General features: G+C 40.0%; 1 protein-coding gene across 3 annotated transcripts in view; it reads right to left on the reverse strand.

Annotated features, from left to right (window-relative positions):
• Positions 1-26,848, reverse strand: part of LOC133368967 (cytidine monophosphate-N-acetylneuraminic acid hydroxylase-like) — a 149,707-nt gene that overhangs the window by 116,886 nt on the left and 5,973 nt on the right. Inside the window, exons 2-4 of one of the 3 annotated variants that reach the window (XM_061593741.1) lie at positions 25,781-25,895; positions 25,213-25,299; positions 24,625-24,709 (exon numbers count right to left, since the gene is read on the reverse strand). The exons of 1 other annotated variant lie outside the window; for it this stretch is intronic. In XM_061593741.1, the coding sequence (XP_061449725.1) occupies positions 24,625-24,677 (53 nt within the window). In that variant the 5' untranslated portion in view covers positions 24,678-24,709; positions 25,213-25,299; positions 25,781-25,895. Of the gene's footprint in view, positions 1-24,624; positions 24,710-25,212; positions 25,300-25,780; positions 25,896-26,848 lie in introns of those variants that run through there. One more of the 3 variants, XM_061593713.1, reaches the window with a different exon arrangement.

Consider the following 26,848-nt stretch of genomic DNA (forward strand, 5'->3'; position numbering starts at 1 on the left):
CCCTTATGAGGAAAGGTTGCAGCATTTGGGGCTTTTTAGTTTAGAGAAAAGGCGGGTCAGAGGAGACATGATAGAAGTGTATAAAATTATGCATGGCATTGAGAAAGTGGATAGAGAAAAGTTCTTCTCCCTCTCTCATAATACTAGAACTCGTGGACATTCAAAGAAGCTGAATGTTGGAAGATTCAGGACAGACAAAAGGAAGTAATTCTTTACTCAGCGCATAGTTAAACTATGGAATTTGCTCCCACAAGATGTGGTAATGGCCACCAGCTTGGATGGCTTTAAAAGAAGATTAGACAAGTTCATGGAGGACAGGGCTATCAATGGCTACTAGCCGTGATGGCTGTGCTCTGCCACCCTAGTCAGAGGCAGCATGCTTCTGAAAACCAGTTGCCGGAAGCCTCAGGAGGGGAGAGTGTTCTTGCACTCAGGTCCTGCTTGCGGGCTTCCCCCAGGCACCTGGTTGGCCACTGTGAGAACAGGATGCTGGACTAGATGGGCCACTGGCCTGATCCAGCAGGCTCTTCTTATGTTCTTATGTTCTTAACCCTAGAACAGTAACATGAGGCACCTAGCAGGATCAGATCAAGAAGAAAGTGCTCAGTGAGAGAGCTCCTTGCCAGGATAAGGCAAAATACCAGGCTAAAATATTGTTAGCCTGGGAAAGTATGGCCTACTAACTTACGTAGGATGTTTGTGCTAGTTCTATGTTTTGCCATACTGGGAGGGCTGGGGTAGGACAGGGTACTTATTTTAAAACATGTTTGTGAATAAAGAAATTATAGCAGTGGTGGAGCATACACATTGCTGGCTCATTTTCTATGAGCAACAGTTGAAAGAGCTATGCATGTTTAGCTAGGAGAAGGGAAGATGTACAGTATCTGAGACATTAGCTGGCTGTGTATGTCTTATTGGTTCTTCTACTGGGGATCTGATGGTTTTAGCTCTTAAAATGTATTTCCTCTTTTTTATTTTTAATTGTTGTACGCTTCGTTGAGCATGTATTGTTCAGAAAGATAGACGAGATTTAAAAAAAAAGTTTTGAAGGGCTGGCATGCAGAAGGTGGACCAGACTTGTAAACTGTTTGTCCAGAGCAGGGGTTGGGGACCTTGTGGCTCTCCAGATGGTGCTGGCCTCCAACCCTCAAGTCCCAGCTAGCATGGCCAATAACGATCAAGGATGATGAGAGTTGGAGTCCAACAATATCTGGAGGGCCACAGGTTCCCCATCCCTGCTCTACAGGGCAGGGCTAGATCCAGTTGGTGGAAATGGTCAATCACATATTTTGGCTAAATATTAGGAGAAATTTCCTAGCACTAACAGTGTCTGGTAGAGGGACAGACTATCCTGGGAGATGGTGAGTTCTCCTTCACTGAAGGCAGAGCCTCAATGTACAGTCATATGTCAGGGATGCTGTAGCTCTACCATCTCTTCCAGCTCTGATTCTATTGTATCCCCATTATTTTCTAACAGCAGGACTGGCAAATACTCAGAGCATGTCCATTACAACACTGGACTAGGTGGTCAAGGCAACTTTATGTGTTCATAAAGTCATTCAACAGTCAAATTAGTATGTGGTGTAATAGTTTCTAACCAAAGTCTGCAAAAAAAAGAGAAGTATTGGGTTATGCCTTAAAAAGTAAGCTTTTGAGGCTGATGAACCTTTTAAAAAGAATGGTCCTTTTGTGTGGTTGATACTCTCTTTAATAAAAGTTACAGGAAATTGAATATAGAAGCAGGTGAATAATCATGCAGCCAGTAAATTGATATTTCTTCTGAATAGATGTTTCTTTCAAAGATGTTAATGAGGCATCAGCTCTTTGTAGGTGGAGTTAAGAAAAAGTTTCTAACATACTTCCTGTCCAATAGTCATACTTCAGAATATTTAAATCCCTGAATACTTTGTCCCACAATGTATCAGAATAATCAAGAGCATAACTAAAATCAGCATGTTTTTTTAAAAAGGCTGTAGGTATGCGAGCTTTGTTCACTCATGAATTTTGTGTTATTTCCAATACAGAAGTGTTTTTTTTGCATGTGTTTGGAGGGGGGTGGCATAAGGTGCGAAGAATATCTTATACAGTGGATTGGATAGTTTTTTAAAAGGCCTATGCCAAGTTGATTACAAAAGGATTAAATTTTCTGGAACGTTACACTTATTAAAAACAAACTCTTCCCACAGTATGCAGGGAGAAATTTCAGAAAATGTAAAGTAACTGGATTGCAAGGAAAATTGCTGCTGACACTGCTCTCCTTTCTTGGTGTACAAGGCGAAACTAAAGGCTTGGTATCAAACAGGTGATACAGTGTTGCAAATCTATCTTGGACACAGAAAGAAAGAAACATTCTCAGTGCTCAATTCTCAAGTTGCATCTTCTGAAAATTCTTGCTGTTTACCCAGGCCTGTTCGGATGTTAAAAAGGGTTACCCTGTTCAGTTGCTGACTTCCTGTTTTAAATGATAGATTTTTTCCCCAATGACTTGGTTTACATGTCACACCAGTCAAGGTATGGCTTAGCACAAATGTGCATGTTCCTAGAGGGGAGATTGTGGGCAGTGTCCTCTGCCCCTGATCCTTCTGCTTCTGTCAGCTAAGCCATAGTTTGGCTTCATATGACATCTAAACCCAGGCTCATGGTTTGTCTTGCTCTAGACAAACCACAGTCTGTAACAAAGGGTTGTTCTTGATTTTACAGCTCGTAGTTGTGTGAAGGAGACAAACCATGAGCCTGAGCTCCGATGACATGCTACAGCAAACCATAGATTAGCTCACAGCAGTGCAGCAGCAGGGAAACTGAGGAAGGAGTGCAGCAGCCATGATCTCCTCTCCTGGAATCTTCCCTCTCACGTTTGTGGTAAGTCATGGTTTGTTTAGTGCAAACCAGCCCAATGTATTCATTGAATCGTTGTTACTTGAGGCACAGGTGGCCTCTGTGGCTACGAGTGCCTTTATCATCTTCAGCAAGTATACCAGTTACAGTCATTTCTGGATAGGGATAACCTGACCAGTTCATTTGTGGGCAACCTCAAGACTAGACTGTGATGTTCCTATATTAATGTATATATGGTAAGTGTTGGTTGTTTAGAAGATATATGGTAAGTAGTGAAAGAGGAGGGGGAGTGAATGGGCAGTAGAATGCTAGATGATTGGCTGAGTGTTTAAAATGGCTGAACGTATAAAAGGAAGAGTGAGAGTGGAATCAGGGGGGGAGAAGAGAACTGAGTGGGTTGCTTGGTGGGGTTTAGAGAGTTGTTTACCAGGAGGGAGGTGGAGTTCGGATTAGTATTGAGTAAAACCATATGCTTATGTGCCTTAAGAAGAAATCTTGTTAATCTTGTTAGCTTTGTTATCTGTAATAAATACTTAATTTGGTTTACCAAAGGCCTGATCCTTGGCTGGGGTTACACAGACCAGAAGGGAGGGTAAGGTAATGACCAAGGCTGAAGGGGAACTGTAACAAATGGTGGCAGCGGTGAAGAGAATAACAATACCAGTATTCAGAGTCTCTGGGAATACTAGTATTGGGACGTTACTGGTGGTTGCCTAGCAGGGGGATCTGTTGAGATCTATGCTAGAGCAGATAGGTAAACCATAAGAGAGTGCGGTCCGGACTGGTGGAGTCCCTGGTGGTGCCTAGAGACAGGCAGTAACCACGAGCAGGTAGGAACCTGACAGGGAGAGCCAGGGAAGGACGCCTCACACGTGGTGTCAGTAGAGGTGGGATACGAACAACAGAGAATCCAGATACGAACCAAAGAGAGTCCCAAAGACACGTGGTGACAAAGGAGACTACGTCACAGGTGTTGGCTGTAGCAGTGAGATACGAATACTAGACAATCCCTAATAGTTGTGTGGCAAACAGAAATAACAAAACAAGATTACTTGTGAGAGTGACTGGCAAAGAGTGTGTGGCAAAGAGTGAGTGAACTCAAACACCATGGCTGAATACATAAAAATGAAAAGAGAGGAGCTGGTGGAGAAGTGCATAACATTCAATTTACCTCATGAGGGTAAAGGGGTAGATGAATTGAGGGTAGCACTTATAGGATTTGCAACTGCCCAGCAAAAACAACCTGTCAGAGAAGAGACCCCAGAAGGATATTTAAGCAATCCCGCTTATATAGAGTACTTGAGAGAGAAGTTGAGGATGGAAACTGAGAGAATGAGGATGGAGGCTGAGGAAAAAGACAAACAGCGGGTCTTTGAGGCTGAGGAAAAAGACAAACAGAGGGAGTTGGAAACGGAGAAGTTGAGAATGGGGTTTGAGGAGAGGGAGAAGCAACGAGCAGTGGATCCCGAATTACAAGTAGAAAAGTTAAAATTTGAAAGAGAGAAGTTTCATTCTGATGAAACAAGAAAGGACAGAGATGGAGCAAAAATAAAAATTACTCCAAAGGACTTTGCTGCCTATGAGCCTGGTCAAGATCCTCAAATTTACCTCAGCACCTTTGAAAAAGCAGCTCAGTTGTGGGGGCTACCTGAAGATAAATACATGCAGTATTTATCAAACCTGATTAAAGGGGAATTGGCTGAGGTATACCAATATTTCCCCTCAGACAGGCCCGTCACCTATGCTGAATTCAAAGAAGCAGTGTTTAAAAGATTCAGACTGGGGCCTGATTATTTTAGAAAGCTTTTCAGAAATTGCCAGATACAGACAGGGAGGTCTTTCGTGGAGCTGGGGGCAAAACTGATGGACATATTTGGGAAATGGCTGACAAGTGCAAAAGCTCAGTCTGTGGAGGAGGTGAAAAACCTCATGATATTGGATCAATTATACCATCAGTTACCACCAGAAATAAGGCTCCTGGTCAAAGACCATTCCCCTACATCGGTGCAGGAGGCCACAGAGATGGCGGATCACTTCGCCTCCAACAGAACTGGCTGGGTGGGGAAAACATCAAGAGATTTTAAACCCAGACCATATAACGCTGGCAGAAGGGATGTGGTACCACAGCGAGTGAGTCCTCCAGTAAAATCTGAAGGGCACAGGACACCCCAGAGTGGATCTGTGTACCCTAAAAGTGAGGAGAAATTATGCTACAAATGTGGTAGACTGGGGCACCTACGTTTTCAATGTGAGGTTGCCAACCCCATTAGTAATCCTGCTCAGACAAGGGCAGTGAAAACAGAGCCCAAGGCTTTAGAAACAGCGAAAAAGGTTCAGTTCTGCCAGATAAACTGGACAGAAGTAACAGACCTTGATTCAAGTCTGAGAGAGGAAGTGAGTGTATAAGGGGCAAATTATTGGGCATTGCTTGATACTGGTGCCGCTCAGACATTACTGAGGCCAGATTTAATAAAATCTGAGGTAATATTACCTCAGGAAACTGTGACTATCCAAGGAGTGAGGGGTCAACCAGAAAGTTTGCCTGTGGCCCTGGTGGAAATGACTTGGAGAGGCCGAGAGGGCCAATATAAAGTAGGCATTAATGCCCAGCAACAAGAACCAGTAATACTGGGAAGAGATGTAATGGGCGCCCAAGGAAAGATCTATGTAGTGACCAGACAGCAAATTGGCAGAGAAAAAGAAGCCATATTAAGGGGGGCTGAAACAAACAGGGTGGAATCTGTTAACCAGCCTCAGGTCACCATAGCAACCACTAGCAGGCCTGCTGAAGGAGACAAACTGTATCAAGTGGTCTCTGATAATACAGAAGCAGATCAATTCAGGGAAGAGCTGCAAAAAGATATAAGTTTGAAGCAGATAAAGAAACAAGCTCTGACCCAACAGATTCCTTTCACTGACAAACTGAGGAATCAAGTTGTGTGTGAGAATGGGATTTTATATAGACTGTGGATGCCTGCTGAGAGAAAGGGTGAATGTGAACCAGTGAAACAAATGATGGAAGTGGTGGAAGAGAATTTGAGTCAAGCTCAGCAGAAGCAACGTTACTGGTATGACAGAACAGCCAGGGAACGTGTGTATAATGTGGGAGATATGGTTATGGCGTTCATACCCAGGAAACATGACAAATTACAGGCTAACTGGGAAGGACCATATACCATCAGAGAAAGGCTTGACACAGTGACGTATGTAATCACCACAGACCAATTAAACAAAAGCAAAGTGGTTCATGTAAATATGTTGAAGCCTTACCATACCAGGGATGCACAGGTGTTGCAAGTTACCTTATTCCCTGAGGGAAGTGGGCCTGAACTTCCAGATTTGGTACAGGAAAGCAAAGACAAAGGAGGGGTAGATCAAGTGGAATGGTCAGAGGAGGTGAAGGAGGAAGTAAAAGAAGAGATTCTGAGAGTTTTGAAAACCTATAGGAATCTCTTTAGCAACAAACCTGGCCGAACCAGTATAGTTATACATTCCATTGATACTGGAGATCATGCCCCAATCAGATCTGTTCCATACCGTGTGAATGGGAAAGTTTTGAATGAGATCAAAAAGGAGGTGGAAGATATGCTGGAATTAGGAGTGATCAGGGAATCCATCAGTCCCTGGGCCTCAAGTATTGTCCTGGTTCCGAAAAAAGATGGAACGACCAGGTTTTGCATTGATTATCGGCTAATCAATAAAATTACTGTCCCAGATGCGTATCCTATGCCTAGGGTAGACGCAATGTTAGAGTTATAGGGGCAGCAACCATTATCTCTACACTAGATCTCTGTAAAGGATTTTGGCAAATGGAACTAGACGAGCAATCCAGAGCCAAAACTGCCTTCAGTACACCAGATGGGTTATATGAATTTGTGACCTTACCCATGGGACTAAGGAACTCACCAAGTTCATTTCAGAGGCTAATCAATACTGTGTTGCGAGGCATGTCAGATTTTGCAGTGGCCTATATCGATGACGTGGCCATTTTTAGCAAGTCGGTGCCTGAGCATGTCCAACACCTGACAACAGTATTGGAGGCCTTAAGAAAAGCAGGCCTCACAATAAAAGCTAAGAAATGCCAGTTTGGACTAAAGGAAGTAATCTATTTAGGACATAAGGTGGGAAGTGGGAAAATCACCCCCTTATGGAGCAAGGTGGAGGCAATACAAGCGTGGCCGATCCCCTTAACCAAAAAACAAGTAAGGGCATTTCTGGGTGTGGCTGGATTTTATAGGAAGTTTGTGAGAAATTTTGGGGAAATAGCAACCCCCTTGCATGAATTAACAAAGAAGAAGTGTTCTGAGCAGGTGGTATGGACGGATGAATGTCAGAAGGCTTTTGATCTACTGAAGCAAGCCTTGTGCCAAGGACCCATATTAATAGCACCAGACTATGAGAAACCATTCATCGTGGCTACAGATGCGTCGGACCTGGCGCTGGGAGCCGTCTTGCTACAGGAGAGAGAAGGCACCAGACATCCAGTGGCGTACCTGAGTCGCAAGCTGACGCCGAGGGAGAAAAACTATTCGTCAGTCCAGAAGGAGTGCCTAGCGGTCGTGTGGGGACTGAACAAGTTGCGCCCATACGTGTGGGGACAAAGATTCACAGTGACTATGGATCATCGGGCCTTGTTATGGTTGCAGACTATGAAAAACCATAACACTATGCTGCAGAGGTGGTCCTGGGCCCTACAGAACTATCAAGTGGACTTCCAGTTCATAAAAGGCAAGGACAATGTACTGGCCGATGGACTTTCCAGGCAAATGGCTGGGACTGCAGTGACGTGACCAGACGGAGGAACAAAGAAAGACATTTTCCCCATAGAGACTTTTATTTGTTAACGTGACGTATAAATCCTGGAACAGGAATAATACTCTGCCGTTGTTTTAAGGGGGCGGAAATGTGATGTTCCTATATTAATGTATATATGGTAAGTGTTGGTTGTTTAGAAGATATATGGTAAGTAGTGAAAGAGGAGGGGGAGTGAATGGGCAGTAGAATGCTAGATGATTGGCTGAGTGTTTAAAATGGCTGAACGTATAAAAGGAAGAGTGAGAGTGGAATCAGGGGGGGAGAAGAGAACTGAGTGGGTTGCTTGGTGGGGTTTAGAGAGTTGTTTACCAGGAAGGAGGTGGAGTTCGGATTAGTATTGAGTAAAACCATATGCTTATGTGCCTTAAGAAGAAATCTTGTTAATCTTGTTAGCTTTGTTATCTGTAATAAATACTTAATTTGGTTTACCAAAGGCCTGATCCTTGGCTGGGGTTTCACAGACCAGAAGGGAGGGTAAGGTAATGACCAAGGCTGAAGGGGAACTGTAACAAATGGTGGCAGCGGTGAAGAGAATAACAATACCAGTATTCAGAGTCTCTGGGAATACTAGTATTGGGACGTTACTGGTGGTTGCCTAGCAGGGGGATCTGTTGAGATCTATGCTAGAGCGGATAGGTAAACCATAAGAGAGTGCGGTCCGGACTGGTGGAGTCCCTGGTGGTGCCTAGAGACAGGCAGTAACCACGAGCAGGTAGGAACCTGACAGGGAGAGCCAGGGAAGGACGCCTCACATAGACCACTCCAATGTGTTTTATGTGGGGCTGCCCATGGGTCTGGTCTGGAAGCTTCAGCTAATGCAGAATGCTGCAGCAACACTGGTGATGTGAACAGACTACATTAACTCATGACAGGTTCAAGGTTCTTGTAGTAGTATACAAAGCCCTGAATAACTTTGGCCCAGGATACCTTAAGGACCACTTTACCCTGGGTGTCCCAAGTTGATAATTGGATCATTTGGGGTCTCCCATGAACCAAAAACATGATTCATGTCAATGAGAAGTTGTTCTTTCAGTGTTGTAGACCTAACTCTGTGGAATTCCCTCTCACTAGAAGTCAGACTGGCACAATCCTTACTAAGTTTCAGATGCTTTCATTTGACTTCATAGTTCTTCTGGTTCTCTATCAACTAAGTTTAAAGCCTCAAATCTGTTCCTTATTTAATCTTTATATGCTTCTGGGATGTTATTTAAATTGTATTTTGGCATTATGATTGCTTTGTTCTTCTTCTTTAGCTTTACTCTGATTTTCGATATTACCAGTTCATGATCTGTACCGCAGTCTGCTCCTAGTCTTGTTTTCACAGAAAGTATGGAACTTCTTTAGCTTCTGTTACCAATTATATAATCAATTTGATTCCTATATTGACCATTTCGTGATGTCCACATGTACAGTCATCATTTTGGTTGCTCAAAAAATGTGTTTGCAAGAAACAAATTACTGGCTTCACAGAATTCAATAAGTCTTTCTCCTGCTTCATTTCTATCTCCTAAGCACCATTTCCCCACAATTTCTAGTTCTTCTCTGTTCCCTACTTTTGCATTCCAGTCCCCCATGATTATCAGAACATAAATTGCTTTTGCTGCATCACTTCTCACTATTAAAGCAACTCCGTTTCTTCTTAATTTCTCATTTCCTGCATAAAATATTTTTGTGGTTGTCTGACTGAAAGTGTCCCATTCCTGTCCATTTTAATTCACTCATGCCATGTATTGTAATGTTGATGCATTCCATTTCTTGCTTGACAATTTCTAACTTTCCCTGATTTATGCATCTCACATTCAATGTTCGTGTTGTGTATCTCATACAACTCTGGACTCTCCTTTCACATCTGTGTATCAGCCTCTGGGCTTCCATTCGGCTTTAACCCAGTGGTGTCATTAGTCATAGCACTACTCGTACTTGTCCATTGTTCTTCCCCAGTAGCTCATTGAGTGCTATCTGACCTGGGGGGTCTCATCTTCCAGCACTATCTCATGTTGCATTTTGGATACTCTATTCATAGGGCTTTCATGGTAAGAGGTATTCAGAGGTGATTGCCTTCCTCTGAGTTTGGATGCATCTTTTGAGTCCCAACTCCCCCAGGAGGAGCAGGGAGGGGAGTTTCCCCAGGAGGAAGAGGGAGGGGAGTTGGTCGAGCCCTGGCTTCCCCAGATAGATCAGGGAGAGGAGCCAGAGGTGGATGAGGTTTTTGAGGGCATTGAGGGAGGGGGTGAAGTTGACAGCCCACCAGTTCCCAAAGACAGTCCTCCCATCAACGCAGAGCTCACTCCACCTACAAGCACCCCAACAGAGCCATTGGGGAACGACCTCTCGCGTGCGCCAACTCCACCCCCCAGGACTCCCCGCCTGGCACTTCAAACACTTCCCCGCCAGCGGGTTCCCTGCCCCCTGAAGTCGAGCCAGTACCTAGTGAGCCTGCACTGTCAGATGAGCAAGCGGAGGCTTGCCCCCCTCAGCCCTCACGAAACACCACGAGAAGTGGGTCAGTCAGACGGTGGACCTTCAAAGGAGTCAGAGGTTACAGGCAAAGACCTTTCCTATTTAAGGCGGTGCCCCCCTGATTGGGATGCTGAGTCAACTTACTCCACATGCTGCTGTCCTGTTCTGAGCGGGATCCACAAGACAGAGACGCGGTTGCAATTAAATGATGTTTTATTAAAGTAATGGATACATCAAAAGCAGTGCGCTTCATAGAAACCCCTAAGCTATCTCACTAGAATTCCCTAACTGCACTCTAGGCATGCTCTGCAAAGTTGAAAGAAAGTTGACTCAGCAGCTCTCACCCAGAAGCGGCAGGCTTAAATAGGCAGGGTCTTGGAGCGTACTCTCTGGCTCCTGTGCAATTCTTGCCTTTGGCCTGTCCGTTTCTCCCTGTGTCGAGAGCTTGGTGAAGGGGGGCGTGCTTCCAACACTTGTCCGAAGGAACCTGCTCCTTAGCCAGAAATTCGAATCTGTCCGGGATATGAATCTGTCCGTGATTTGAGATCTTCAGGTGAGGCCCTTCTTGTGCTCCCCACACCTTCACAAGTACATAAGACGTGGACACGAGATAGGGCCTTTTCGGTGGCCGCCCCTAGGCTATGGAATTCCCATCCGAGTGAGGTGCGATTAGCTCCCTCCTTGCCGTCTTTCTGGCGACAAGTAAAGACTGTTTTATTTCAACGGGCATTTGGGATAGAGGACGACCAGGATTAAGTGTCATAGGATTGGTGACTATAGTATATGATTTTATTATTTTAAATTGTCCGCTGTTTTTAACGTATGTTTTATGGTTTTAATTTTTCTCATAGTTTAATTCTATTTTTAATTGTATATTTCCGTATGTTTTAATGGTGTTGTTTTTTAGTTGTAAGCCGCTCTGAGTCCTATTGGAAAAAGGGCGGGGTAGAAATAAAGTTTATTATTATTATATTATTATTATCAGGTGGCAGTGAAGTACTGGACTCATCCCCAAGCCACTGGGTAAAGGGGGAGTTAATGCCCATTCCAGATCATCGTCCAGCTGCTCCTCTGACATGTCTGGGGGTGGCGCGCTCTCCCCGGCTGGGACAGCGCCGTCCATGGGAACTGGCCTGAAATTCTCCTTACTCCCTCACTCAAGGTCTTGCGGAGTCTCTTTTTTTTTTTTTAATAATTTTTATTCAAATTTTTCAAAAAAACAAACAAAACAAAGTAAAAAAAACATACAACAACAAAAAATAAAAATAAAATAGTTGACTTCCGATTTGTCGCAGATCAGCTATAAGTATATAATATACATCAAACCTGTCCCTTAATGTATACATACAGAATCCCTTTTCTCCATAGGCTGTCTTAGTTAATCGTCAAATCCCAGTATCATCATTTTATTTTGATCTTTCAACAAAAAGTCTAAGAGAGGCTTCCATTCCTTAAGAAATGTATCTGTCGATTTTTCTCTAAGTAGACATGTCAATTTATCCATTTCTACTAAGTCCATTAATTTCAATAGCCATTCTTCCATTGTTGGTGTTGATTCCATTTTCCACTTTTGTGCATATAATAATCTTGCTGCCGTAATCATATATAATATTATTCTTCCATATTTCTTTTCTATTTGTTTATCCATAAAACCCAATAAAAAAAATTCTGGTTTTGACTGAATATTTATCTTTAGAATTTTTTGCATCTTCCTACCTATCTGTGCCCAAAATGATTTTGCCTTTTTACACAGCCACCACATATGATAAAATGATCCTTCTTGTTTACATTTCCAACAAACATTAGAAACATTACTATACATTTTTGACAACTTTTCTGGAGTCATGTACCAATGATACATCATTTAATAAAAATTTTCTTTAAGATTATAGCATAATGTAAATTTCAAGCCTTTTTTCCACATATTTTCCCATTGATCCATTTGTATGTTATAACCAAAATTTTTTGCCCACTTTACCATACACTCTTTTACTTGTTCTTCCTCCATATCCATTTTCAATAAGAGTTTATACATTTTCGCAATTATATTTTCATCATTTGTACACAATCCTATTTCGAAATCAGATTTACTTATTTCAAACCCATACATTTTCTTGTCCATTTTATATCTTTCTAACAATTGTAAATAGGCAAACCATTGAAAACTATATCCTTCCTTTGTCAGTTGTTCTCTCTCTTTCATTATATATTCTCCATGTACATTTTCTAATAGTTCTTGATAAGTTAACCATTTCTCTTTTCCAGCCATTTCTCTTCTGTAAAACGCTTCTTGACTTGAGACACATAATGGTATTTTCGAATAAAGCCTTGGTTTATATCTATTCCATATTTTCAACAGAGGACGTCTTATAAAATGATTATTAAAGTCTACATTTACTTTTACTTTGTCATACCATAGATATCCATGCCATCCCCACTTCAAATTATGGCCCTCCAAATCCAATAGTCTTTTATTCCTTAATAAGATCCATTCCTTTATCCAGACTAGACAGCAGGCAGCAAAATAAAGTCTCAGATTTGGTAATACCAGTCCTCCTCTTTCTTTGGCATCTTGTAGTAGTTTAAATTTAACTCTTGGTTTTTTTCCTTGCCATACAAATTTAGAGATATCTTTTTGCCATTGTTTAAAAGGTAAATCAGAGGATATTACAGGTATTGTTTGAAACAAAAACATCATTCTCGGTAATACATTCATTTTTATCACAGATATTCTACCCATTAATGACAATTGTAGTTTATCCCATCTTAGCAAATCTTTCTTGATCTCTGTCCATAATTTTTCATAATTATTATGAAACAACTTTGAGTTTTTATTTGTCATAATGATACCTAAATATTTCAACTTTTTCTCTATTGTAAAATCAGTCTTGACAATTAACTCTTTCTGATCCCTTAAAGTTAAATTTTTCACCAACATCTTTGTTTTTTGATTGTTAATCTTAAATCCTGCTAACGGTCCAAATTCTTTTAATTTGTCCATCAATACATTAATTCCTTCCAAAGGATTTTCTAGTACAATTATCAAATCATCAGCAAATGCTCTCAATTTATATTCTTCTTTTTTTATCTTTAATCCCGAAATTCTTTTATCTTGCCTTATATCTCTAAGCAGCACTTGTAAGACCAAAATAAATAAAAGGGGAGATAATGGGCATCCCTGTCTTGTACCCTTTTGTATTTCACATGAATCCGTTAAATCTCCGTTAACGATTATCTGAGCCTTCTGAGATGTATAAATCGATCTAATCCATTTTATAAAATTGTCTCCAAAATCCATTTGCTCCAAAACCTGAAACATAAATTTCCAATTCAAATTATCAAATGCTTTTTCAGCATCTAAAAAAATCAAAGCTGCTTGTTTATCATTTCGTTGTTCTAAATATTCCAACACATTCAAGACATTCCTGACGTTGTCACGTAATTGTCTTTTAGGTAAAAACCCTGATTGATCTTCCTGAATAAATTGTTGCAATATTATTTTCAATCTTTCTGCCAAGATCATTGTAAAAATTTTATAGTCATTATTCAATAGAGATATTGGCCGATAATTTTTTGTTTTAGTTAAATCTTGCTCCTCTTTAGGTATTAATGTTATATTAGCATTTTTCCAACTATCCGGTATCTTTCCCTCTTGCAGAATAAAATTCATTGTAGACTGTAAAGGTAGTAAGAGTTCTTCCTCCAAACATTTATAATACATTGCAGATAACCCATCTGGTCCTGGCGCCTTTCCTAATTTAATTTTGTTTATAGCTTCAGATATCTCTCTTGACGTAATAGGGCCATTAATAACTTGTCTCTGAAAGTCTGTAATTTTAGGCAAATTCTGTTTAGATATATACTCTTCTATTTTTTCAGATGGAATTTCCTGACACTTGTACAATGTTGAATAATATTGATGAAAAATAGTTTTGATTTTTACATTATCTGTCAGCGTCTCATCTCCTTCTTGTATCTTTAAAATAATATTTTTTGACGTTCTTTTCTTAATTTATATGCTAACCATTTCCCAGGTTTATTTGCAAATTCAAAAGTCCTTTGTTTAGCAAAATTTAGTTTCCTTTCAATTTCTCTAACTGTCAGCATTGATACTTGCTTCTGTAACATTTTAATTTGATTTACAATAGAAACTTTAGTTGGATTCTTTTTCAATTCTTCCTCTTTTTGTTTTATTTCTTCCAAAATTAATTGCATTTTCTGTTGTTTCTTTTTTTTTAATTCAGAGTTACATTTAATAAAATATCCCCTCATAAATGCCTTACTTGTATCCCAAACGATATTTTCACTTGTTCCTTTATATAAATTATGTTCAAAAAACTCTTTTAATTTCTTCTTACATTCTTGTACTACTTTGTCATTCTGTAATAAAGATTCATTTAGTCTCCATCTAAATCCAAGATTTTTTTTTTTTTAAAGTTAATATCACAGGATTGTGGTCCGAAAAAGTTTTTGGTAATATATCCATTTTAAAAATATCCTTCGCTAGGATTTTAGACATCCAAATCATATCAATCCTCGAGAATGTTTTGTGTCTTTCTGAAAAATAAGTAAATTCCTTTGCGTTATCATTTATATATCTCCAGGTATCCACCAATTCTAAATGTTCCATCAGTTCAAAGCAAATCTTCGGTAATTTACCCTGTGTCTCTTTGATATTTTTTTCAGAAAGCCTATCAATTTTTGGTGAGATTACCCCATTCCAATCACCCATGACACACCAATGATCATATGAAAACTCTGACAATTTTTCCATAAGTCCTGTGTAAAACCTTGTTTTATCTTCATTGGGGGCATAAATACCCACTACCAAAATGTTTGTACCCTGTAAAGTAATTTCAACCCCCACAAATCTACCACTATCATCCAGTAATACCAATTTAGGAAGCAATTGTGGGTTAATGTAGAGAACAACTCCATTTTTTTTTTTTGGTCCAGCCGAAATAAATTCTTCACCCAAATTTTTACAAATCAAATATTTGGAATCTTTCTTCTTAATATGAGTTTCTTGTAAACAAATTATATCCAATTTTAATTTTTTCAAATAATGAAACACTTTCCTTCTCTTCTGCGCCGTGTTGGCTCCATTTATATTCCAAGTTAGATATTTGTAATCCATCTTTAAGCGTGTATTTTAAAATGTGCCTGATGCTCCTTTTAATCCATCATCTTCCTTCCCCTCCTCTGCATATCCTTGTTGACTTTGTTCCCCAGGAATTATATCCATATCTTTGAGTTTATCTTCATCCATATCTTTTGAAGCTTTTCTCAAGAAGTCCCTTGCTTTTTGAACAGTATTCAACCTATATTTCTGTTGTCTGAATGTAAAGATCACTCCTTCTGGAACATCCCATCTAAATTGAATTTTGCGTTGTTTAAGTTTTTCTGTAAGGAAAGCATATTCTTTTCTCTTACGTAAAAGTCTAATAGGAATTTCTTTCCTTACCATCAATTTTAAAGGTATTTTTAAAGTGTTGCTGTAATACCATATCTCTGGTCGTCTTCTTTATAAAGTGAACAAGCACATCTCTTGGAATTTTTTTCATTGTTGCATATCTGGAATTAATTCTATAAACTTTGTCTATTTCAAATTCCATCCGATCTTCATTCAAATCCAGAAATTTTACTAAAGCATTAACAATTTTATCTCTGATGTCTTCACCCGTTTCCTCAGGGATTGCACGGAATCTCAAACAATGTTCTTTATTTCTCATTTCAGTCACAGCCATATAATCCAAGTTTTTTTCTAATTCCAGATTTAATATATCTGTTCTATTCTCCAAGATTTGTACCTTTTCTTTAGTATTTTTTGCATCCTCCTTTATTTGCCCAATTGTCCCTTTAATCTCATCCACTTGTGTTTTAATATAGTCTTTTATATCCATCAATTCAGTTTTCATTTCCTGTTTTATATCATTAATCCCTTCCATTATTTTTTGAAACATATCTGGGGGTATAGCCCCTTCCTGTGGGTCAATAGGACCTCTTCGCTCCTGGGCCTTAGTTGCTTTTTTAGTTGTCATTTTCAAAAAAAGCCTTTAATTTCTGATATTAACCACTGTTCCAAAACCTAGAGGCAGTCTGTTTCTTTTTTTTTCCTCCACCAACAAAAGAGTTAATATTCCAGGCCTGTTATTATAGTCCAGCCAGCACAGCACAGTTCTTATCTACGTCCAAAAATGCAAAACAATTCTGGTTCCCAACACCAAACGATTAGTAACATATACGAACAGCAGATTTGTCCAAAAAGAAATAGTCCAAGGAGAAAAATAGTCCAAAATATATTTCCATGAAATAACAATTACCTCTCATCCGTTTTTAAACTTTAAAACTCCAAATTCAGGCCAGCTTTTTGTCGTAAAAAAAAATATATAAGTTGTTTACATTTTCTTTCTTCCTTAATTATATTTAAAAGAGAAAAAGTATGACTCACCCAGGTTTCTCAGTTGCCGATTCGTAAACAAATCTCTTTTATTGTAGTAATTTAAGCCAAATGATAAGATTTAGACAGAAGTAGGCTCGCTGGTTAAGGACGTTTTTTTAAGAAGAAAAAAAAACGCTTCGCTTTTTTCCAGTACAGCTTGCATGGAAGTCCTGACTCCGTCTTCAGCTGATCGGCATGCCTTCTTATCTCAGGGATTTCCTGATCAATTCCAGCCGCCGACAGCTCAACGAAGTCTTGTGGAAAATCTGATCGGTTCTCCTATACCTTGGAGAACATTTAAGCCAGTCAAAGTTTCCTCTTGACTGGCTTTTAACCTGAAAAAAGCTTCCTCTGAGGCAGAGATCTCTCAGAGACAGTCACCAGCTGAGCACTCACTTCCGGGAAGCAAGGTCTTGCGGAGTCTCAACAACTCCTGGGCCATCCTCGCCCTCTGACAGCTGAGAAGCCTGAAACTCATATCCCCCCCTCCAGGCCCTTGCATGAGGGTCAGGGCTCGACTGCTGCAGAGCAAGCTTAGGTAGCCTAGTTAGGGTCAGTAGTGAGTCAGCATAGATAGGTCTATGAGGCTCACTGCTTTTGATGTAACCATTACTCTAATAAAAGAAAAATTAATTCCAGTCTCATCTCCGTTTCGTATCTCGGACTCTGGGCAGGACAGCATCTTAGTCTGGTGTCTCAGCTTTGACCATTCCACCTTGGGGGACCCTGCTAGGAGTCTAGCCTCTCTATTTCTAGACTCCTGACGGCATTGCTGTCAGCTTCTTCAACACTCTCAAACCCCCTCACCACGTTAAGGTGTGCATCCTAGAGGAGAACTTCCCCTTTAGGGAATATACAACTTTTCCTTTAGGTTTATATTATGCTCATTAATGTTTGGGTGGGCATTATTATCTCTTTTCTTTGTTTGGTTGTGTAGTTCAAATATGTAGTATTTTATATTTGAGGTGGTGTCAGGTCATGAGCAGTGTTTGAGTGACACCCCCCCTTTTCTCAGCCTGCCAGCAGAGGCTGACACCCCCGCCTGCCAGCAGAGGCTTTAGTTTCATCTGAAGAATCCCTTATCGGGTTCCTGGTGTCATGGCTGGTTGCCTGAGATGGTTATGGTTGAATTTGAATTTGTGGTTACTGTTTTGGATTGTCCTTTGGATGGAACTATTAAAGTTAGGGGATGAGGAGAGAAGTGGATTTCTTGTGGTTATAGATTGGGAGTGTCGGGGACATATGCTGATTGTTGTTGTTATGTGCCTTCAACTCGATTACGACTTATGGCGACCCTATGAATCAGCGACCTCCAGTATCTGATTATTAGGATCTGCTTAAATTTCCCTTGTTCTGTGACACTATTAATTATCATCTGGGTTCTTGATGGGAGACAGTTGTAGGGGAGACTTCACAAATGTTCTGGAATGTGAGGGGACTTGGTGATCCAATTAAACACCAGAGAATGACAGATGTTATTAGAAGATACTGTCCAAGTGTCACTTCTCTCCAGCAAATGCACCATGCTTCTCAACAGAAGCACCTTTGGGGGCATAAGTACTTTGATGACCAGTTCTCTGTGCCTGGAACAAATAGCTCGAGAGGCGTGGTAATACTTTTTGCAGCAACCCTCCCCTTTAAGGGTTTGGCAGTCAAGAGAAACCCTGCAGGCAGATATATATTTGTTAAGGGAACCTTGGGCTCCAAAATCTTCACTTTTGCTTCCATCTACAGACCTAATTCCCGTCAGTGGTCTTTTATTTGCCGGGTTCTTCATTTGTTGGAAGGTTTTAAGGAGGGAGAAACCATGATTGGTGGAGTCTTTAATATGTGCCATAGGGAAGGCCTTGACCGGAGGGGCAGCGGACATCCTATCCCTCATGCTAGGTAACAAGGTTTTAGTGCTTTCCTTGTTTTGCACAATCTTTGGGACACATGGTGGGAATGGCAGCTGGCTGAGCCAGGTTTTACCTTTTGCTCTTCCAGCCATGGGTCCCCTTCAAGGATAGACTATGCCCTCTTACATGTGTCCCTTCGAGATTCCTTGTTATTGGTCCTAGATTGGTGTCAGATCACTCCCCTGCAGTTATTAATTTGAAGTTGCAAGGCTTTCAGAAAATATCCCCAATTTGGTATTTTAATTTGGCTTTGCTGTCATGCCAGGACTCCATTCAGATTTTATGTGATGCAATAAATCATTATTTTGAGCTAAATGCAGCTAGTGGACCCCCTTGTCCAGTCATCTGGGATGCCATGAAGGCAGTCCTGAGGGGGGCAGCCATTAGTAAAACAGTTAAGCGTAAAAAACTGGCCGCCCCCCCTCAGGACTCAGTTATTGGAAGAAGTCACCATCTCGGAATGGCATTACCAGATGATGGGATCTTGTATAATATATTGCACTCTCTTAGCTACAAGGAAGTGCTTAGAAGCCTTGGATTCTGTATCTAAATCCTTAGTTTATTTGGGGCAGACGTTTTATGAATATTGTAATAAGAATTCACGCCTTCTGGCAAATGCGATTAAACTTAAGCTAGGTGTTGTGTTTTTCTACTATGGTTGGCAGGGAGTGCTGAGATCTCTGATCCTGAAGCCATAGTGGCCTCGTTTGCTAACCTTTACAGAGATCTTTATACATTTAAATATTTGGTTCTCCTGAAGACCAGTAACTAGAGTTGCCCTCTTTTTAATATAAGATATCCCTTTTTTCTTTTCTCTTCCAATCCCCACAGGTACATTTGATGTTCTCTGTTTACAATCTGTAGTCCCCTTAGTCTTATCAATAGTATCAGTTCAGTTCTGTTCCATCCACTCAGTTGAGAATTATGTTATCTTATATTTGTTATAATTTTAAATTTTTATTTTGTTCCTTAATTAATCTGTATTGTATGATACTTTAAATAAAGGTTGTTAGTTTTTTTTTTTAAAGAGAGAAATGTTGCCCTTCAGCTGAAAAAAAAAGTTCAGCGGCATATACATTTTCTAAATAAACAAATAAAATACTATGCATACTGTTTCTAGAATAAATTTTAACACATTTAAAACAACTGCCGTTTATACCTCAGTGTAGTTTTGAGAGACAGTGGAAAAGCCAGAATCACATAACTTGTGGCTCACCAAGTTGAACACAGGCTTCACATTGTCTATTTTGGCTTGTCAGACAGTTGTGTCTTACCAAAGTGACACATCAGTATCACCATCACCAGTATATGCAGCACAGGTGTACACACTGGATGCTATGAGAATCTTTTGACTGTTACTCTCTTTGTGAGTGAGTGTGTGTGTGTGTGTGTGTGTATGATGATTGTGATGATTGATTGACTGACAGCAGTAATTTCCTTCCCTTTCCTTTAGTTTACCCATCTTTGTGATCAACTTTCTGGTTCTTTTCTGCTCAGTCAGTTATCAACCATATAAGAAGACAGTTGTTGGTTGTGGCTGCTGCTTTTGCATTCTACAGCCACTTGTTACTTTTGTACCCTGGAGTCAAAAACTCTATTTTGATACTATATCTGAACATACTGGAGATGGATTGTGGATCTGGAATGTAATGACCTTTGAAGCTTTATCAATCACATGTGATACAAACACAAAAAAACATTTTAATCAGGAAATCATCTCCTCTGTTTTAAAGACTGGGGAAGAGAGAGCACTCACCTTCCCCTCTGTATGTGATAAATATCCAGTTTTGCTTCTCAGCTCTGTTTATGTAAGAAAAGCCTTCATTGACCACGTGAATGTTTTCAGGTTGCAACGTTTGTATTACTGGCACAACATTTGAGAAGAGAGAGTGCAAGGAAGGGAAGCATGGCATGGTAGGAGGGAAGGGGTAAATTAAACCAATTAATGTCACAGAGTAGTAAGCCAGCATTTTTATCTCCCCCAGAGATCTTCAGACTAGAGGTTAAGGAAAAAAGGTTGGAAGGGGTGAAAGAAAAAGATGTTCCTGGACAAGATGAAAAATGCCCATTCTTTAGTTAATAAGATGGAGTAGATGAAATATTACATGCGGATAATTAGGTTACAGAGTGTCACAACAGCTTCAGTGGAATGATCTCCAACTGCAGTAAAGGCATGCTGGGGTGAAGGAGCAATGGTGGCTCTCCCTTTGGAAATATAAGCACCAGCAGTTATTCTTATCTGTTTAGCACTAATTAGAGAAAGCACAGGGCCCTTGTAAAAGAGAGGGAAGTAAATAAAAATGTTATGGTACTAATATTAGCAAGGCTGGAGATTAATTTTAGATGTTCCACAAAGCAAAAAGTTAATAAAACTTTTGCAATAGATATTAATGATGTAAAATTATTTTTCTCTAATGGTCCAACCTTATCATCTTGTAGCAACATAAGGGAGAACTACTTTAAGATATTGTTATGAGATCTGGGGTTGGTCTTGGTGAACTGTTGGAAGTCCAGTGATTCTATGATTCTAAGCCTGGAGGAGAGGGTTAACTGTTTAAAGTTGGTCAAACTTGCTGGACAGGTTTACTAGTACGTAGGAATGGCCTGGCTTGGCCATTTTATTGTTCAGCTAATGTCTAAACTGGAATCACTTTCTCCTGCCCCCTTAAGGAATGTGATAATGCAAGCAGTTTGTAGTTTTAGAGAAGCAGACAGACAAGATTCAGACTAAAAGAGACACGGAGGACTGAGCTGCTCTCTACAGGAATCTGAAGGTGATGTCTGCCCCCTAAAAATATGATGGAGGTGCATGTAGTTTGATGTATTAAGCTGTGAGCCTCCACGTGTGCTCAAATTGTATATAATATAAATGTAAATAAACACAAATATTACAAAATGCCGTAAGCATCCTGTGACCTTCAATGGAAACCAAGCCCAGGTACACACAGGAAAACCCCTCAAAATTCTCTCTGCTAAGAGAACTGAGATGGGCATTATTATTATACTGCTGGTATTTGATATCCTAATGTTAGTGATGTTCCACTCTGGGATCCCAAAATGATGAGAGGTGGGATACAAATCTAAATAAATAAATAAATGTCTGCTAGAAATGTGGGGAAAATGGAGCGGATTACATCCATTCATGGTGGAAATGGGGGAAAATGGTAAATTTTGAAAGGCTATTATAACTCATATAAATTGCATGAATGAATATTCTGTAATCTGACTCTCCTCTGTATTCTGTTGGATTTTTTGAAAATTGAACTGTGGCCTGGCATTTAAATTTAATAGGGAATTTAATAACAGCAGCAAAACAATTAAAGTTGCCAAGTGGTGTTCACCTTACATTTTTGTTGTTATGTGCCTTCAAGTCAATTTTGACTTATGGTGACCACATGAATCAGCGACCTCCAATAGCATCTGTTATAAACCGTCCTGTTCAGATTTTGTCATCTTACATAGGCACAGTGAAATAGTGGTTCAACTAGGCCCAGTACTTAGCCTCAAAGAATTACTCAATGAACTATTGCAGTTATGTGAAGGAAGACACAGAAAATAAAGTTTTAAAGACTTTGGAAATTCCAGATGGACATAAATGCATATTAACTTTTTTGCTGCTAACATAAAATATTGTGCATTTTATGAACTGGGTGCTGGAAGAAATATGTCCCCCACACCCTTTTAAAATTCTGTCTACACGGTAAATGCACTTACTGGGTGTCAATGTACTTTTGCTAAATTATTACAGATTTGTATGTTTATAGTAAATGATGGTGTACTAAAGCTTACTCAGAGCAGACTCTCTGAAATCGATGGATTACCATAAATTCCTACTGATTTCAACAGAAGTATGATTTAATCAGATGCTACCCAATGTATGGAGTGTGTGAGGGGGAGAGAGAGAGAATATGAGAATATAAAACAAATTGGATACCATTACCCAGTGGTTGCATGGTATGCTCACCCATAGACAAAGTCCCATCATCAGATATTAAAAGGTAACCTTTCTCCAATCCTAGAATCTTCTGGTATCTGTATTTTTTTCCCTGCAACTGACTACACACAGAATGTCAGCATTTGATCCAGAAAAATCTTGTCTAAAGTGTTGCAGGATTTCTAATACTATCTCTCCTTGCAACCTTCCTCCCTACCAAACTATAAAAAGTTTGTTTCAACACACAGCTCAGGGCATAATCGAAAGTTTCTAAACTGTGTATTTATAAACACTAATAAAATTCGGCTTACTCCTTACAGATGTGATGACACCACTTTTTCTTGCCCCCCTTCTCCAAATAAGGTTGAAACTCCCTTATCTGTCAACAGGCAGCAAACCAGTAGATTTGTCCAGAGTGCCCTTTCAACTGTTAATAACTTAACTTCTGCATTTCATTTTCCTCCGACTTCACTGTTTACAATCCCCCTTCCCAATAATGCTTATTTAAATCAGGAAATCCATGCACGTGTCAAAGTGGACTCTGCCCATGAAAGCTTATGACAATAATTTTTGTTAAGTCTTTGAGTCACAAAATTGTTTGTTGTTTTCCCACAAGTATGCAGTAAAGTGTGGTAACTTGTTAATTATTTACTTCTATGTTTAAAGTAGATTTCCTAGGCAAAACTGGGTGAGGGGGAATTCAGGGAGGCAAATGTTAACATGATGAAACTGATCCCCAGCTCAACCTTTTTTGGGTATCATGACATATTTAATGTTCCATTGCAGCAACAGTACTCTTGTCAGACACTATCCCCACCCCAACCCCAAAGTCTCTAGGACAGGGAAGGAAACATGTGAATCAGAGTGAGGACAGTGATTCCTATCCTCAGGGTCACCGAGAGTGGGTTTGGGCCCCAGTGAAAAAATTTTTCAGGCCCCCCCAGCAAGGGAGGACTGGCTAAAAATCTTTACACAGGATTTGTATTGATGTGCAAAAAACCCCAAATACAAATGAAACATGGAATATGAAAAGAAAATCCACTGGTTTTACAATGGATATCAAAAACAATCGACGAATAATGATAATACCGAGAAAGACAAAAACATATGCAACATAGTCGGGCCCCAGGGCCCCTTCCAGACAGCTGGAACCTGGTAATTTGTACTGGCTTTCCTCCCCTCTTGTCGGCCCTGCCTATCCTCAGTTCATTGGTCTCATTATTGTCTACATTGACTGGCAGCTGCTCTCCAGAATTTCAGAGAGAAATAAAAATAAATAAAAATAAATGTCACAGACTTACTGCCCTAATATACACTAGAAAGCAAATAATATATCTGAATTATTTTATTATGCTGGAATTTTCCTCTAACAGCTGAATAAGAAGCAGAAATTCAACAGATGCAGTTTCTCCATCATGTTGTCTCCATGCATGAAAGATGAAGCATCAGTGAAATTGTTGTCAGATAGGTAGGTCTTGAAAAGCACATTGCCCGTTGCCAAGGGAAAAAAGGTGACAGCCTGTTGATGGGGAATTAAAAACTGTTCCTTAAATTACCACCACCTTATTAATATGAAGGGTGATTATATATTACAAGTTTTCTCCTTGGCATGTGATCTTGAGCAAAACAAATGAAGCCTAACAGATCATTTGAAGAAGAAAAGGTAATTGAAATAAAATTAATACAAAATAACATGAACAATACACGTTCTGAACTCCCATCTTGCACCCGGGCCACAATGTAGAAGGTACTATTTGTGCGTAACATTCTTATATGACAGAAAGGAATTCCAAAATTCCAAAAGCTTATCTCAGACAAAAGATAATTGGATTGTTGTGGCAGGACAGAAGAGGATAGGAAAGCAACAGAAGCAAAAACAGGTGTAGCAGTCTAGTAACAATAGTGATTATCCTGGATTTCTTCAGACGATCTTTCCTCCCTTAGCTCATAATTTTTAAACCCTTTAACTCTAGTAGCTTCATGGAAATAGAGACGGCATGAAGTTTAAAGACTTGGCGATTTTCCCAGCACTATAATCTTCACTTCAAAGCCTAAACATAGCTGTATTTAAGATATCAAACTGACTTCCTTAAGCAGAACGTATAACTAAGGAGCAAGAAAAATGGGACACTGAAGTGAAATATCTATGTCCATGCCTTAGAACATCTAAATAAATGCTATATACTTAGGACTAATTCATAAACCCCTTTACTAGCAGAGTGGAAAGTTTATTTACTTACCTTGTGATTAACGCAGCCATCCAAACGGACCGAACTGTGCTACTGCCATCCATTTTAAGGCTTATGCTGATGATTGCACAATGATCTTTACCAGGAAAAAATGCCAGGAGTTAGGCATCTCCTTGGGGGAAGGGAAAATCCCCCCTGAACCAGCTCAACCCAAAATAATCCAGCCTTGCCTACCAAATTCTACTTCTCCTTACCCTCCGGATATATCAATAAATAACTCAAATGACCATCCACAGCCGACTAACCTTCATGACTGGTCATTAGACCACCAATTAACCATCAACCCACTTAAGGAGGATATCGGCACTAAAAGCCTCGCTGAAGAACTTCAGGATGCAGGCTTTGGCTGCATCCCAACACAGAAGGATGAAGAGCTTCCCTCTGAATTTTAACTATAGATGACACTAATGTGCCACAAGATTCCAGGACTGCCTCTTCAGAGAACTACCCCAAAATGAATCCTTCAACACAGCAGAGCCTGGAAGGCTTGAACTTGCTGTCGTTAGGATGGGGAATAGCTGTAACAGAAGAACTTAATTTGATAAAAGCTTACATAACCGAAACGAACAGTCTACTTACCACTCTGACTAAATCTATGGGACTATTCCTGATGGAGAAACAAATCTCCCCCAACTCCACCTCAGTCACCCAAGATTCTTGAAACTCCTTGATAAGGAAACCAAAATCGAAAGTTAAAAACATTAACTCATCACACCAGACTGCTCGGAGAGTTAACAAAATGAAGAAAACAAAGAACATAAAGAACTTAAAGCCTGCCCTAACAAAGAAAATGAATTTTAACCCCTTATATAAGCTACTAGACGCTTCAACTAAATCTCAGCATTCCCTTCCGCAAGATTGTAAAACAAAAACAGTTACAAAAAATACTTCTCTCCATTTAAATAAGTCTAGCCCCTTACTGGGGAATGCAAATTTTCGAAGAGAGCCTTGTTCTGAAAAGTCCAAATATGGAATCAGGAGCCCGGATATTAACAAACCCCTAGGCGCTCACAGACTTTCGGACAACCACTGTAACGTTTCAAATTGGAATTTACTACTCACAAGAGACAAACTAGCAGTAACCTTTCTAACTTCGTCGTTGGAGCAGAGGTCAACTACATCGATAAAATAACTTTTTGAATCTTACCTTAAACTTTATCTCCCGAACATCTCATCTAACAACTGCGTCAAGCATGTGTCTCACTTCTATTCGCATTTTCCGGAAAGACGCACCATCATTACCTTTCAATCGACACACATTGCTGAGTGGATTTACAAAATCAGGGAAGACTTTTACACTCATGGTATCTGGATACAACGCTATTTTGTAAATAAGGCTTCCCCTAATTCACTTTTTAACCATTCCTTTTCACAATTAAGGAAAGAAACATCCTGGTCTCAGCTATCCCCCGCTAGACAGAGTACTCAAGTAAATAAGGCCTCTTCTAATTCATCCCTTAATCATCCCTCTTCGCATTCAAAGAAAGATAGATTTCGATCTCAGTCATACACCCGTAGAAAGAGTAACCAGAAATACTCCACCCCTACTAACCCCCTGGCCAAAGCCCAATTTCAGTCTTGCGGGTCGGAGGCTCCAGACTACGAAGACCTCCCCCTCCCCCTCCTAACAAAGCACTGTTCTGATCCGAACAGAGCTGACCCCCTCCCATGTAATAAAAACAGGTCTGTAACTGATGCTAAGGAAAGCGAGCTACTTAGACCCCAAAATTACAACCCGATTCCGGGTACAGCTAAGCAAACAACCAGTGCCTCTTGGCTCGCGATGCGTTATCTATATCCTGAAGAATTGGGTTCCCCAACTAAAAGCCAAACGATAAAATTAAATCCTTCCCCAGGTTCAATACAAGCTACTGGAGTATCCTCCAATGTTAGTACATTAACTCCAATAATTCATATCATCACTCCACGTTATGATTCCTCTTAGACGTAACCACTAAAACAAACAGCTTATTATTTAACCCAGCCCTGGGTTTAGCCCTAATCCTACATTTATCATGATGAAGGACCCCCTTTCTCCATATGATTATGAAATATAGCCAGCGGGAAAAGTACTATGCGAGACATAACTTCACGTTTGTTATGCATTTTAATCTTGAAGATTTTTAAGGTCCTAGTATGTCGGAATTCCAAATATGTATTTTATAACCCTTCTTTTTGTAATTAATCCTGTTATATGGGCCTTTGGCCGCAATAA

Source organism: Rhineura floridana, chromosome 1 (genome assembly GCF_030035675.1).
Source record: "Rhineura floridana isolate rRhiFlo1 chromosome 1, rRhiFlo1.hap2, whole genome shotgun sequence".
Taxonomy (NCBI): domain Eukaryota; kingdom Metazoa; phylum Chordata; class Lepidosauria; order Squamata; family Rhineuridae; genus Rhineura; species Rhineura floridana.